Source organism: Trichoplusia ni, chromosome 1 (genome assembly GCF_003590095.1).
Source record: "Trichoplusia ni isolate ovarian cell line Hi5 chromosome 1, tn1, whole genome shotgun sequence".
In the NCBI taxonomy this organism is placed as follows: Eukaryota; Metazoa; Arthropoda; class Insecta; order Lepidoptera; family Noctuidae; genus Trichoplusia; species Trichoplusia ni.
This window is the reverse complement of record NC_039478.1, coordinates 16,754,612-16,770,118: the sequence shown is the minus strand read 5'-3', so window position 1 is coordinate 16,770,118 and position 15,507 is coordinate 16,754,612. Positions and strand designations below refer to the sequence as shown.

At 36.2% G+C, this 15,507-nt stretch overlaps 2 protein-coding genes across 4 annotated transcripts in view; one reads left to right on the top strand and one right to left on the bottom strand.

Annotated features, from left to right (window-relative positions):
• Positions 1 to 80: 80 nt before the first annotated feature.
• Positions 81 to 7,437, bottom strand: LOC113497426 (serine/threonine-protein kinase SBK1). Of its 2 annotated transcripts, XM_026876986.1 has the most exons (9): positions 6,818 to 7,425; positions 4,152 to 4,254; positions 3,814 to 4,075; positions 3,190 to 3,472; positions 2,801 to 2,908; positions 2,511 to 2,704; positions 2,245 to 2,432; positions 1,745 to 2,044; positions 81 to 645 (listed from the first exon to the last, which is right to left on the bottom strand). In XM_026876986.1, exons 2-9 carry the CDS (start codon positions 4,218 to 4,220, stop codon positions 526 to 528), a joined length of 1,524 nt encoding a protein of 507 aa, XP_026732787.1. In that variant the 5' UTR covers positions 4,221 to 4,254; positions 6,818 to 7,425; the 3' UTR covers positions 81 to 525. The 2 variants fall into 2 exon arrangements, with proteins under 2 accessions (XP_026732787.1, XP_026732781.1); XM_026876980.1 differs by lacking the exon at positions 81 to 645 and having other exon boundaries at positions 803 to 2,044; positions 6,818 to 7,437.
• A 429-nt stretch (positions 7,438 to 7,866) lies between these two features.
• LOC113497368 (protein N-terminal asparagine amidohydrolase) overlaps positions 7,867 to 15,507 on the top strand; it is a 71,353-nt gene continuing 63,712 nt past the window's right edge. Inside the window, exons 1-2 of one of the 2 annotated variants that reach the window (XR_003400890.1) lie at positions 7,867 to 11,334; positions 13,900 to 14,800. The gene's annotated coding sequence lies outside the window, so the exon portion shown is untranslated. Of the gene's footprint in view, positions 11,335 to 13,899; positions 14,801 to 15,507 lie in introns of those variants that run through there. The other variant, XM_026876921.1, reaches the window with a different exon arrangement.

Sequence of the window (15,507 nt, the reverse complement as noted above, 5' to 3'; positions counted from 1 at the left end):
CTATATTTGATTATAGTAATAGAAACGTTTAATTTTTTTTGGGATAATACTATGCTAACGTCATAAATCAAACAAAAGAGGTAGAGTGAGTCATCTTATATTTGTTTCGTATAAACTTATATTCAACAGGGTGAACTGTAGACTCTATGATTGTTCCGTGCTCGGGGATAAATATTGCAAAATAAATACAAACAATTAAAAATAATAAATGTATTATAGTTTTTACTTGGAAGTATTACATTTAAATACGTACTATACATATGAATTAAACATTAAATGTCTTTATGCTATTCGAAATCCAAGTACTTAAAGTTAGAATACGTAAATTTATATTAAAAATATACAAAGGACGCTATTTATTACAATAATAATCTTGAACAGTAACACTTCATTATCCGATTGCATCTACACTTGGCCAAATGATAAATCGATAATCACAGCCTATAAAGGCGCTTACAATTAATTCATAAAGAATGTTTGAATAGAGTAATTTCACAAAAATATTATTGCTTTTTCACACGTTTCCTATAAATACGAATAGTATTCTGACGGGTTTTGGGTAAAGTTTATTGGTTCTGTAGGTGGCCCCGAACTTTGGTAATAGGGTGGTACCACAGGGTATTGTTGAGGCAGAACTGGTAAATCCTGATCAAGCAGAAGGTACGGAAGCAGAACAGGGAAGAAGCAGTCACGATGCGCAGAAAAACAAAATAAATAAGATTAGTGTCAGTTACTTCAGAGAAATTAATGTGCAATGACAAACGTGAAAGTAAGAGAAACAAAAGAGGAACGAATATTTATACTGTTTACGTGCATGTAGATTCGAGAGTATTTTGAGATTTAATACATGAAATTAACATCGCAAACAGGTAAGTCCTTTATTTTCATGCAAGATTTGTTTTAAAGGCAATCTAATGATAAAATGGAAATGCTAAGAAATGACTTGACTGGGTACAAGCTGGCATAGCCGGGATTTTAGAATGTTGTTTGCTCTACCGACTGCATGCAACATACTCTCTTAGAACAAAAATCTTAGTCCAAGACTAAGCCTGTTCGAAATTTGTAGCAAAATAGAATTCATTACAATATTTGAGCAATTCTTTTATTTTTTACGATTTACTGGTGAAATTGAAACATTAATAGTATTTCTATTTGTGTCAGTAGCGTGAGGATTTATTTTCATTTGGCCTTGTACAATATTTAACATCGATGTGTAAGGGCTTTCCGGCGTTTGGTTTTTGCTTTGAGAAAGATTGTTCTCACCTGTGACACTACTGTCACTTCTAGTATTTATGTTATCATACACTGTATGCTTTAAAGAAACATATCCTTGGCTACTCTGGTTAGACGACTGCCCATTTTTCGATCCAGGACTAAATCCGTTCTGCGTTACTACAGGATTGTGAGGTCTAGACAGACTTACGCTCTCCGGTTTTGGCGGAGTCTGAGTACTTGTAACTGAAGGGCTATCAAAGGAATTATTTTGAGTCACTTGCAGACTGTTGGACCTAGAGGAGTTTGGTAACGAGTGGAGAGTGGAAGTACTGCCTTTCAGACTCTCTAATTCCTTCGAATATACCTCTTCACTTCTTTGAAATCTTTGAGCGTGCGATGTCAGTGGCGATCTATTTTGACTAATCGATGCAGAACTTAATGATCTACTGGGTGAATTGTTTTGCACACTTTCTACTGATGGGACTGGTTTGGTTTCGGCTTTATGAGACAGTCGAACTGGTTTATTTACTTTTACTTCCATGGATCCGTATGCACTGTCCTTAGTGGAGCTGTGAGATGAGCCTTCTTCCTTAACTCCGTATCTTCTCACAACATTTGCTGGAGCCACGGGTTCTATGTTTTGTACGTCATAGGACAATGGGTTTCTTTCTGGTTGTGTATGCTTAACACCATCAATAACTTCGCCCGTTCTCGGATTAATGTGTTTCTCAGTGTCATAGCGTAGAGTTACTCTGTGACTTTCATCGATCGGATGATCTCTTGTTCTGTGTTCCAATTCTTCATCACTGTCTTCAAATGCTGCTTCCTCCTAGAGAATAAACAATTTAATTACTTCGTTTGCATATTACGCTAATCAGTGTGTTCTATTGTATAGTAAAATTGTACTTTAAAGAAAGAGCATACATGGGTGTTGGACCAAATGCTGAAAGAATGAAGACATTCTGTATTTTATTCCTCTTTTTTTCTTTTTCAGTATTAATTCGAAGTTATAAGTTTAAAAAACCATACCTCTTCTTCGTCAACTTCTTCAATAACGCTGTTTTGTATCCAATCGCGAATCCTTTGTTTCTTTGCATGCCGGTCCACTGTAGTTTCTATACCATTGTCTCTAAAATGTTTCAGGAGAATATTCTTTTCATTTGGATCGCTATGGAAACTGTACATTGATGGGCAAAGCTCGTCGATGTCTTCGCCAGCTGAAATATAAATAAAAAATATTACAGTGTCGTCCTTTATCACAAAACGTGTAGTGTGACCTCATTATTTATACTTACGGACTCTATCGGTATATCCTTTACCAAGCCATCGGTCGTCCAAAAAACGTGGCAGTTCCAAAAAGTTCGCTGACCGTCTCTCTTCTCTTGGTTCAATGAACTTTTTGAACATTTTCTGCGCTCTCGAAGAAACCATTTTCCATAATTTAGGTTGTCTTTTAAGTGGATTCGAGCTGCTATACCAATTAAAGTAGCTGAAATAAACCGAATGAGTGTTTTCATTAAAAGTAAACAGATTTTCCGAATTCGTATAAAATTGATTCGATGCATGTACACACTAGTGTATTTACCTTGTGTATCGGGGGTCATCGAAAGCAGCTTTCTGCCAAGGCAAACATCCAGTAAGGCAGATAAAAATAACAATTCCATATTGCCAAATATCATGGGTAATTAAAGCTCTGAAAGTAAAGAAAAAAAAACGTGGGAAAATTTTTTGCCACGCAAAAAATTTTAGTGCGCCGCAAATAATATTTAAATTCCTTAGTAATGATTTTATACTCTTTTTATTTTAATTGGATCAAGTAGCAGTGAAAATGTTTCTTGTTTAGAGATCACTGTTAAGATGTCCATTCAATATTTTCTATTCAAGATAAACAATACGGGTATGTGTAGATTGTGTAGCATAGCAAGCATGTAAATGTAAGTACCTAAATATTGCTAATTTTAATTTCCCACTTACTTATAACTACTGTCCATGGATAATTTAAGAACTTCAGGAGGTGAATACGGTAACCACTCGTTCCGTCTTCTAACTACAGACTGTACTTTTCTAGTTTCTCCAAAATCACATAATTTAATTCTTGAGAAGTCAGACTTGAAAATAAGGATGTTATCGAGCTTCACATCTCGATGTACTAAGTCTCTTTGGTGAAGGTGTTCTAATGCAGCCGACAACTGCTTGGCTACTCTTTTTGTGTGGATTTCACCGATACCGGTGTCAAGCATATTCGACGTTAAGTCACCTGAAAACAGTAAGTACTACGTTACTTTTGCTAGTGCGCTATAAAGTTTTAAGCTCACTTCGAAAGCTGGTTTAACACCGGTAGAGAAATTTAAAGGAATAATAAAAACATAGTGCACCAGTTTTCAATACAACATGTTATTAATGAGGGCTGGCACTGGAATCGTGCTAGATTTAATGTTCATTCAAATCTCGCCGTGTTTTGGCTCCCTTCCAATTCCAAGTGTGAGTAAATCGACGTAAGCTGAGCCCAGATTACTCAGTATTTAAAGTTTGATTTCCGAGATGAAATATGAATATTGTCCATAACATAGTAATTACTAATAAATGAAGTTATTTTACCTAGTGGAGCATATTCTTGGCAGAACACATAGAATCCTGCTGTCTCGAACGCTACATCGAATGTAGTCACAATATTTCTGTGCGCACTTAAATGTAAACTGTAGTGAAATTCTCTATAAAAGTCTCTAATTGACACATAAGGTTTCGGTAAGGCTTTTAACACTATCTCGGTGTCGGAAGCCCTGTGCTCGACCAACAAAATCTTTCCAAACCATCCTTCTCCAACGATCTGTAATATGTCAAACTCTTCTACGAGGCTCACCTATAAATAAGAGGCAGTTAAAATATAAGCGGTGAAGTTTTTATGAGGTTCAAAACTAATAAAGCATAAATCATACTTTTTCTAATTCGAACTCTCTGATTTTATGAATAGAGCCGGTTAGGGCTCTCCTCGAACCATTATTCATGTTGGATGCCACAAACAACGCATTCTCTTATGATCTGAAAAGTAAAATAAACATTGTATCATAAATTATAGGTATACTCTTCAGGTTTTTAAATATTTCGCTTCCCCGGTGGGTCGGATAGGCGTTAGAACTGTCCTAATTTCTCATGAAATCGTTGAGTGAATGCTCTTGGACGTTCGCCAGGGCCTGATGTCTACTCCAGATCCAGACAGCAGTCATGACGTCATGTGGTGACGTGCCCATCCCCACATCCCAGATATGTTTAATAATGTAATGCAAATGGCCTAAATTTTACGAGCTTGATGACAATAGGTGTGTATCAAACTATCGATCGGCAGGTATGAGTAGTACATGTGTTGGTAAATATGAGGAAGTTGTAGGATACAAAAATATATCTTTGAAAAACTAAAAAGCATGTAAGACAAGTCACATCACTAGCTAATATTATTGGGATCTGATTTTCGTTATCTGCTACTTTAACTTAAGCTCTTATCAGTACCCTTAAAATAAGATATAGAACAAACGATTACGAAGCTTTATAAAGCTTTTTCTTACTTCATGATGTTTTAAAACTGAGTTTATAACGAACCACAACATTTTCTAAAGAACTAGTTCAATATTTCGATACATAAAATAAAGAAGCGTAACGATCAGCGCCTACGCAACTGAGTGCAGCTAAACTGTGTAATCTATTGTTAATATGAACTAGTAACAAATGGGTGTTTATCGGTGCTGGGTCAGTAATAAAATATTCACACAATAGCTATGTAGCCACCAATATACGTCTGCTACTGTATGCTTTTGATACAAAACAGACGTTACGGAACTTTCTGAATATTTCTTAGTCTTTCAATGTTTATTTGAGTGAGATTGGAATTATTGTTCGAAGTGAATCTTATATGATCCGATTATGTAGGTATGACCCATAAGTTGTGAAAATAAAATAAATTATTTAAGAATTGGTCAGACAGATTTTGGAATAAGAACAGGAGAAAATTGATTAGGTTTTTCACATATTCTTCAGGGACATCTAGCATTAAATTTGAAAACAAAATGCGATCGAATGCGAACTCGAGAATCATTTGTAATTAAAACTCAAGAATTAAAATACATTTGTTAATCGTATCTTTTATCGGAATGAGAGATGTAAACAGCTGTGGCATTTGTTGTTTATTTTGACTGGAAGATTAAAGAAGAAAAACGGTATGTTTCCGTTGAGGAACAAGAAAAATATGTGGCATAGGCAAGTCTTTTGTACAGACAAAGGATGCTTACGATGAAATGAAGCTTTCTGAAGTCGGTTTTGTCCGTCCAATTATACGCATTAATGAGTCGCTCTTAAGTAGCGCAATAAAGATCTAAGTACCTAAGCACTTTGTCTGAAAATGAGTATTTTGATTGAATCATCCAAAGAAAGTCTGAACTATCAAAACAAAAAAATAGTGGCACTCACTAAACTTCACTACAGCCTTAGGTACTATTCAAAATGGTTTCAGTATACCTAGGCAGGTGCTAGGTAAGTACCTTTATTGGATAATACATTATGATCAAGTACACTTCGCCTTTTCTAGGGATGACCAGAGAAAGTTCAATTAGGTAAATAAATATTTTTTATCAGGGTTTGAGAAGGAATTTGACTTGAAAAGGTTAACGCTCAATCCTTTTCTATGACCAAGAAATAGATTAGTAGTCTTAAATTGAACTCGTGGCGTTCAAATTCATTTTTAAACAATACACAGTGCACTCTGTATCGCAGAAGTACATTAGTGCAGTTCAAGAGCATTTGTCTATATTAAGAGCTTAATACGCAAGCAATGACTGCTCATGATCCAATAGTTTTATTATTTGGTTGTAGCTGTCTATCACGAATTTAAGAGCAATCACAACTAACTGACATACACACATATATATGGAGAAACATGAAAGGGTTCATAAACTGTGTTATGATCATCATCATCATCATTCCCCTGCCCTTATCCCAATTATTTTATTTGGGGTCGGCGCAACATGTCATCTTCTTCTAAACTGTGTTATGATATGTAAAGATAAAGGTATTTAAGGTATTGTAGCTGTTATATACCTACATCTAGAAGACTAGAAGACTAGAAGACCATAAGCGAAGAGATTCGAGGCAATATGAATTTAAATAAACTCAGATCACAAGATTAAACACTAATCTTTTAGAAGCTCCGCATAAAATTGATTCCTACATAGTTGCAAGATTTTGAATCCATTATAAGTGTTTTGGTAATTGTTTTGAAAACATCGTTAATTATAATTACTTGAATAACCATTCAAAAGTTATAGCAGCGTGTATTTTGCAGCTATGAGGCTAGAATTGTGCTCATACTGTACCGGTTTACAGCGCGAATTACCTACGAGCGTACGTTTAAATATAGGGATGGTCATTCTTTTGTTGTAATGGTTAATAATAACTTTATTGACCTTCCTGAAAGTACTTAGTGTGTAGTTTTTAATTGATAATCGATACAATTTAGTTTCAGCAATATTAAAAGGTTAATTCAGCATGTTGGAGTGTCGATTCTGATGAATTGAGTGACATCGAAAGAGGGTCCAAAAGATAAAAAGGAAATTACCAAACTCAAAGGGCAAGAGCCCTTGTTTAAACGACACACAATACACTTGGACTTTATCCAATCACTTGTACCACTCAAATTTCACGTGCTCCCGACATTTCATTTTTATTATCATAATCACTTGGGTACTGCACTATAATCACATCGGACGAAATACTAGGTGATATGGTCTTCGTAAGAAGCGGTGTATTTGTGGTGTAGGGCGGAACGGGTTGGGCGTGCGGCGGTGGTGTTCCTACTGGCGCGCGCACGCAGCGACACCCGGGAAGCTATTTTTGTGCTACTGCACATACAAAAATCAATTTGTGACGGAAATGTTACGATCAACGACCTGGTAAGTGAAAACTATAAGTGCATTTTATTTGCTAGAATGTAGATGGATTTTATTTATCTGCGTTCATGTTGCGTTTAGGTATTGGGTATCGTCTTTCAGTTTATAATCACGTCTGGCTAGTTCAGCCGGTGTACTGCACAGGTATTATCTAGGCGGCAGTTTTTAATAGCTGTCTCTATCCTACTTTATGTGAGCTATTAACCTACAATTTAATTATGGCTACGTGAACGGAAGCTCGTAGGGTTGGTAGTTCTATGTTATGTACCTATCCGCTGTTTGCTACATTTTGCTTATGTCTTTGTACTCCAAGGCACAAATAACTAACTATAGAATCAATTCTGTCTATCTACTGGTATTATTTAAGTTTAAGCTTTATCGTTGACACTGCGATCATTAAGTATCGATACACGCTATTTAAAATAAGCTGTAGAGTTGCAGCTGTAAATAATATCTAAGTACTCTTTGCTTTTTTCTCAATTTAAATTTTGTTGACTTAGCTAGCTAGGTTCATATTATTCCTCTTAATGTTGTAGAGCTTGATGACGTCATATGAAACCGTCACATGTGACGAACACCTGAAGATATTACGTGATCATAAGTGCCTATTGCAATATGCAATTATGTATGTAGGTAATACGGTTAGCTCGTTGACTTCCAGAATCATAATGTTGATGAACTGCAATAAATCTATTTAATGAGTGTTATTTGTATTTAAATTACCCTCATAATCCAGCTTAAGGGTCTGTGGCTGTGCTCATGATAATCTAGTGAAAATACCTGTAAATCATTTTTAAATTTGAGCCTAAATAAAAATAAAACAAACTATGACGGGCTAAATTTTAGATTGACATAATTTTAACACAAGTTTATTTCTTGAATAAATGCATTGGTTTGCATTTTATACAACTTATAATTAAAAAAGAATATTTCTGTAAACTGATCGATACTAACCAACAACAATATATACGTTCAACATAATCTCTGACTACAACACTAAGACAACACTACTTAAGAATATTAAATATCTGTGGTACAGGCCCGTATACTTTCTCTTTTCCACTTCAACTATTGCGATAGGTTTAAGTGAGATAGCAAACTTCAAACTCAAACGGACGAATGAAAACGAAATTCAATATGGCTGTGAACTGCATTGGAAAACTGAATAGCATTGGCGTCCTCGTCACGGATGCGCGGATCGCTCTCTCAAAAAACGAGTCCGTTTTAGCGGTCTTCCTAGATATCTCAGCTGCATATGACAATGTCCTCCTTTCCGTGCTCAGTAGTAAGCTACGCCAGCTGAGCATTCCGGCTAAGATGCGACAATGCATTTGCAACTTGTTTTCCGGACGATTTGTCAAGCTCCACATTCCCGGTGTAGAATCTGTTACCAGAACCGTTTGGAGAGGTCTCCCTCAAGGCTCGGTCCTCAGTCCCCTGCTTTACAACATCTACACTTCTGATCTCCACAGATCCCTTAACAGTGACTGCCGGATCTTGCAGTATGCGGATGATCTCTGCCTATATCTGCCGTATGAATCTATAGATCAGGCCTCGGCGTCCATGCAGGTATCCCTCGACTCCCTAAATCACTGGCTCGTCTCCCATGGTCTTAGTTTATCCGCCCCCAAAAGCTCAACACTCATTTTCACTCGGAAAAGAGTTATCCCGGATGTCCGCCTGGAAGTTGAAGGCCTCCCTATAAATTTAGAGGACCGCGTGAAATTTCTGGGTGTCATCCTGGACTCCAAATTAACAGGTGTATCTCATATTGACTATGTCACGGGCAAATGTGAGAAGAAATTGAATTTGTTGCGAGCTCTCGCAGGCGTTTGGTGGGGCGCTCATCCGTTCACCTTGAAGCTCATTTACAATGCCACAATAAGGAGTTTACTGGACTACGCCAGTTTTTGGCTGGAGCCGTGCAGCAAAACTGCACTGGCTCGGCTCGGCGTGGTTCAGTCAAGAGCCCTCCGCATTGTATTGGGTTGTATGAGGTCTACACCGATTAACGCACTGCAGGTTGAGAGTGGCGACCCTCCTCTTCTCCTTCGCAGGCAGTACCTTGCTGATAAATTCGCGTACAAGATGGTCCTTAATTCTAATCACAAGCTACTGCCGAAGCTGTCCACTTTGGACAACTTGCTCGGACGTAGTTCATATTGGAGACACAAAGATCCCCCTTTAGTTTTAACCTCCTTCAGAAAGCTACGTATGGTTACAGAGAACGCCCCGATTCGCCAGTGCACTAAACTACCTGTCTACACCTCCCCATACAAGGTCCTACACTTTCGCCCTAATTTCACCCCTTTCATTGGCGTTAATAAGGACACTATTCAGGCAAACGTTTGGTTTTCCCAGTTCGTCAATGATAAGTGGCCTAACCACACCCAATTTTACACAGACGCTTCAAAACTTAGTCCGAATGGCAAAACTGGGGTTGCCGTCTACCTTTCCAACTTCCAAACTTTTCTTCAATTCCAGTGCCCTCCAGAGACATCCGTGTTCACTGGAGAGTGCATTGGAATTTTAGAGGCATGTAAATTCATTTTTTCGCATAACAATATCACAAAAGCTATAATTTTCTCTGACTCCAGAAGTGCCCTGGAAGCTATCGCTAAAAACTCTTTAAAAGATAACCTTCGTAGTCCGATAATTATAAATATTAAAGAACTTCTGTGCCTTCTCTCCAGTAAGGATATAGAGGTTATACTTGTATGGATACCAGGCCATATGGGCATCACGGGAAATGAGTGCGCAGACTCAGCCGCCAAGGCGGCTATCTCCAGCAGCTTAGCAGACACGACACATTACCGCATAGAAACCTATGACTTGATCCATAAGGCGAAAGCTGACCTCTTCAAAGCCTGGCAATCTTACTGGGATGTTTCCAGTAAGACCAAGGGTGGAGCACTGGCAGCAATTCAGCCCTCTATCCCCTCCAAACCTTGGTTCCACAAGTTCAAAAAGGTTCCAAAGCGGGTTACGTCAGTAATATGCCGTATCCGCATTGGTCATTGCTGCACTCCAGTTTTCCTACACAAAATCAGAGTCCTTAGTAATCCCCTGTGTGAGTGTGGTCTAGAGGAGGGTACTTTGGACCACATTTTCCTCAACTGCCCCCGGAACAAAGCTTACGATATGGATCAAGTCATAAGCAAGCTTAAGATCCAAAACCCAGTTAATGTCCGCCACCTCCTTTCCTTTTTCCCAAATCCCCAAATTATATGTGCTTTTATTAAATTTATTCACACTAACAATATAAAATTGTAAATATTATATTTAGTCTATGGTTGTAAATAATCTCTATGATAAGTATGTATCTACTAACTCATATTTTGTGTTGTTACAGGCAGCGAAATATCGCCTGAAAAAACTTAAAAGTTTTAAGCCCGCAGAATACCCATGTGTGGTCACTACGCGACACTGGCAGTAATTGTTGCGCAAGTTAGCAGATTGCCAAAACACTAAAAAAAAAAAAAAAAAAAAAAAGTGCCTATTGTAATATGCAATTATATAGGTAGGTAATACGGTTAGCTCGTTGACTTCCAGAATCATAATGTTGATGAACTGCAATAAATATATTTTATGAGTGTTATTCGTATTTAAATTACCCTCATAATCCAGCTTAAGGGTCTGTGGCTGTGCTCATGATAATCTAGTGAAAATACCTGTTAATCATTTTTAAATTTGAGCCAAAATAAAAAATAAAACAAACTATGCCGGGCTAAATTTAAGATTGACATAATTTTAACACAAGTTTATTTCTTGAATAAATGCATTGGTTTGAATTTTATACAATTTATAATTAAAAAAGAATATTTCTGTAAACTGATCGATACTAACCAACAACATATATATACTTTTAACATAATCTCTGACTACAACACTACTTAAGAATATTAAATATCTGTGGTACAGGCTCGTATACTTTCTCTTTTCCACTTCAACTATTGCGATAGGTTTAAGTGAGACAGCAAACTGTCAAACTCAAACGGACGAATGAAAACGAAATTCAATATGGCTGTGAACTGTTTGTTGTGATGTGTCAAGTTTGTTTTTAAATTATTATTTTTTAGTTTTCTAGCATTAAAATAGTCGTTAAAAGAAGCTTACAAATCATTAATTGTGCTAAAGTAGCAGTTTCAATTTAGGATTTTATTAACGTGTGGCAGAAACATGTTTGGTAAGTTTTGTATTTACCTTTGAGGTTATGTCACTGTCATGCCAATGTTTTGTTATTGTTCTTTGCTAATGTCACCACTTCACAAAAATGTGTTATTCCCAAAATTTTCTATTTTCGTATCGTAGTAGTAATGAATTCCATATTTTTGTTGATGATATTTACTCTATAGAACTCATCACAATGTTTAACAACTTGAAAAATAATCCCATTTTTATTTTCCCATTTTCAATATTGCAAAACATAATTAAACAAAATTAACAAAACAAACACAAAAAACCCAAGAGGTTTGTTTCTATTCAGTCAATTAAATTATAATTTTATTGCAAAGCTCATTTAGGAGTGGTATGAGAATTTAGTTTAAGAAAATACTTGATCCTTTACAAAATACACTTGAAATTGGTCAAGTTAGTTTTTCATCATTAATAATAGCTTTATTACCTTCATATAATAATCACTTATATGAAGGTAATAAAGGGGTTGTTTTGGACTACTCCGGCTTTCCCACTTGTTTCTTGACCCTGTTCGGACTGGCCATTTCAATTGGCATAATCAAGATGCTAGATGCTAGAAGATAGATTATTTATTAACCATATATGTACACAGACAAATAAAAGTAGCGCAAATAATGAAAGAGGTGTACAAAGGTACTGCTTAACAGTATTGTTTAACGATTGTACTAAATAACTGTTATGTAATCAGGATGATTTTTTTTTTTTTTATTGTTATTCTTGTTTTACTTAAGTAAGTACTTACCACTTATTTTTTTTTTTTCGAAATCTATCATTACGTCCAGTCTTAATGTAATGCAAGAGACAAGTTATCACTCCCTGTGTTTATTTTAAAAGGTGACTTCTTGAGGAACATTAATTAGTCAGCAGCATCAATACCATTAAAATTATGTGAGATGCAACCTTAACAACTATAAAAAGGTTTTAGTAAAAAAAATGTTTTTACTATTTTTTGGGTTGATAGCATTCAAAATTGAAGTGTATATAATTCAACTCCATATGTGTGTGAATAGCAGGTCATATTTATATGATTTTTTTGTTTGCATTTGTGGAGGTAGATGATTTAGATTGACAAATCAGCCTTGCTAAATGTAGTTTACCAAAACAGCTAGTGAATTCATAAATAGTTGAATGTTTCTGAGCAACTTTATTTAAACAGTTCCATACTTTCTATCTTCAACCAGGTCTATTCAAGAACTGTATTTGAATCTGAAAAACTACTGAAAGTTTTTCATATTTATTTTAGTTTTAAGTTTGTTATTTAGTATCTTGCAAGCTTATGCCAAGCAGTATTGGCTGGTCAACAAAACAACTGCGTTTATGGGCGTTTTGGGCTCATTAATTATTAACTCAAAATTGATAATGTATCCCAAAATTTTAATCAAGACTGGTTAGTCGTTTATTATTACAGCAAGGTGTAGAATACGTAAATAGAATTGTTGTTTCGACTCTTTGTTTTCTTAATTACCTACAACATTTTTATCCTATACCTACAACAAGCTTTATTTTGATCTCAAGCCTATCTACTTTTAATCCTGACGCTACATTATACTAGAATAAAATTAACTTGTCCGAAAGCTCTCAAGGAATGTTGAGCACTTGTCGCAACTTAACGATTGTGAGCCGATTCGTAAGTACTGTCCACCTCGGTAGTTCGTTACCGTCGCGGACTGCAACCAATTTGCTATGAACACTAAAAACTAAACTTTAAACGGCTATAAAAACGGATTCGATTGCTCCGCGTTTATCGCCTATTTAGACCTTGTGTTTAGATGCGGTGTAAAATGCGTGTCGCGGTCTGAGACCTGAAATTGCTTGCCATTTTTATGGTGACTGCATTTATCTGTGAATGTCCTACGGGCTACTTCTTTATTGCTATATTACATTATGTAACTATATACATGTTCAATGAGTAGGCTTGTTGTTATCAGAGTTCGCGGGAAGTACAAATATTCGAGTGATCTTGTCTTCATAATGCCAGTTTTTCGTAACTTACGACATCTGTGTACTTTCTTAAATAGCCGTATATTTAAAAGCTGATTCCTTTTCTAAGCCCGGTAAAAGAAGATAAGAATCTCATTTTTACGATTGGCTTGCGCTAGAGACTGGATTGCTGTAGTATGGACAATCATATCATACAACGGTTTCAGAAAAATTAAGACCATAAATAGTGTAGTTATAAATATGTCACGATCGTGATTAATTTGTTTTAAATTACGTGCTGTACAAGTAATAGGTAATTTTTATAAAAATATAGAGTACAGAAGCATGTAATTGCATGAGGCTTCAATTATGTACTTCCCCTGACTTGGAAAAATTAATTGATATAAAACACCTGTCGCAATATTATAGGCAAAAAAAAACTACCGCAGCTATTTGAACCATTTATTTTAAATATTGAATCACTTATTTCTACGAATAGATTGCAGCACGTACTACGTGTTAATGTTTAGCGACCACAAATCACTTAATAGTTAGCTAATAGCTGCGAATTATCTCAAATGCTAGTCAGTAATGATTGGTACAAACTTCAATTGTTTGCTCTGTATTTGCATAGGTAAAGGTTTGGTCACATGGAGAAGCAGAGAGCCTTACAGACGCGTCAGAAGTGCAGCACTCATGGCGCTTGGACACACATGAAGATTATCGCGACTGTAGAGTCCAAGTATTGTAAACCCAAGACACACCGATCGTTTCAGTTGGCAACAATAGTTTGACATCCTATAGCTGAATACAGAAATACGACTAATCTACATAAACTGACAGAAGGTTTACTGCCTGCGCAAGTAGAGAGAGATGTTCGCAATAGACTCAATAGTTCCATGAGTTCGCGAGTGACATTCCCGCTGTTTAGGAGTCCAAACTATGGACGCACCTTTAGGATTCCTCGCATTATTGCAAATTAGAGCTTGTTTAATATTCAGTAACATTGGCTCCAAAGTTTAGGTAAAATGATTATAAGCTAGAAATAAACATTTTTTTTTACCAGCGTCATAATCAACTTAATATTGTTCAAGCGACGATATCGATATTAAATTTGGGTTACAAGCGGTTTTCACATAAATGTTGGTGAAGCCTTGAAACATTACCAAGCAGCTCCAAAGCTATTTGTTACAAAATTTGCTGCTAGGTACTTTTTTCTACCCAACTTATTCATAGGATAAGTAGACCTACAACTTACATCTGTGTCTTAGTTATTGTAGGCAAAATAGTATTGAACCAATGAGAACTATTGCCGATCTGGAGTGTACATTAGGACGCAATTGCTGTTTGGAGTAATAAAGTGTGCAATTATAAAGAACAATCGTCTTGAACTGTCAAAGATTAGAAGGCAATGGAGATCGCTCATTGTTCCACTGCACGACGCAATTACAGTAAGGTGCATAACATTATATAGAGCTATTCCACAGGTAATAATCATGAATGTATTGTGGACTCACTGAACTAAGTGGATGAACTGAGTGAATGAACAAACAAGCAGGATGTATTTCATAATTGACATCGCTAGGCCTTATAAACTCTACCTGCAACGTAATCATTCTCATATTTCAAAACTGTCTCCAGTAGTCATTAGAAATAAACACGATTCTAATCTACATACATTATTATTGAATATTACCTTTATTAATAAACGTATATTCGTAAACCATATGCAAATAAATTGTATTCGTTGCACTAACGAAGGCCTTGCAAGCACACCGCCTGACATTTGACCAAATAACTCCATTTACGCATCCTAGCCGAGTGTAATGATTTCATGTACAATTTCCAAGTGACTCCTTATACGTTGTCTGTAAAGCACCGTTATACGTACACAAGCCAGCAGTTTGACATTAAAAGTTTCCAATTAAGGGGCAGTAGATAAAGGCGGGTAATCTCGGGCCGGTAGCAGTTCTCGTGCCCTATTGGGATGCGGCGCTAGTACTTTGTTTACCTTTGGACTTGATTGATAGATAATACGAACTAACGCTAATTAGCTAGTGTGAGCACTTAACGGGGAAAGACTAATGTTAATTAAGGATTAGTTCGTTTAGGTGTGATGCTGTACTATTTTGGATTGCTTGGCTAATTGGATTCGATTTATAGGCTTTTATTATAAGCGCTGTTGCCATGTTATTTGCTGCTGCTTTTCGCAGTGCATTAAACACTTTCTTGAATGATGGCA

Excerpts from the sequence above, each read along its gene's own strand:
- LOC113497426 (XM_026876980.1), bottom strand. The coding sequence starts at position 4,220 with ATGAATAATGGTTCGAGGAGAGCCCTAACCGGCTCTATTCATAAAATC. Across the intron at positions 2,705-2,800 it reads GATGACCCCCGATACACAAG|CTACTTTAATTGGTATAGCA; the intron begins GTAAATACACTA and ends GGTTTATTTCAG. Across the intron at positions 2,045-2,244 it reads AAGAAGTTGACGAAGAAGAG|GAGGAAGCAGCATTTGAAGA; the intron begins GTATGGTTTTTT and ends TTTATTCTCTAG.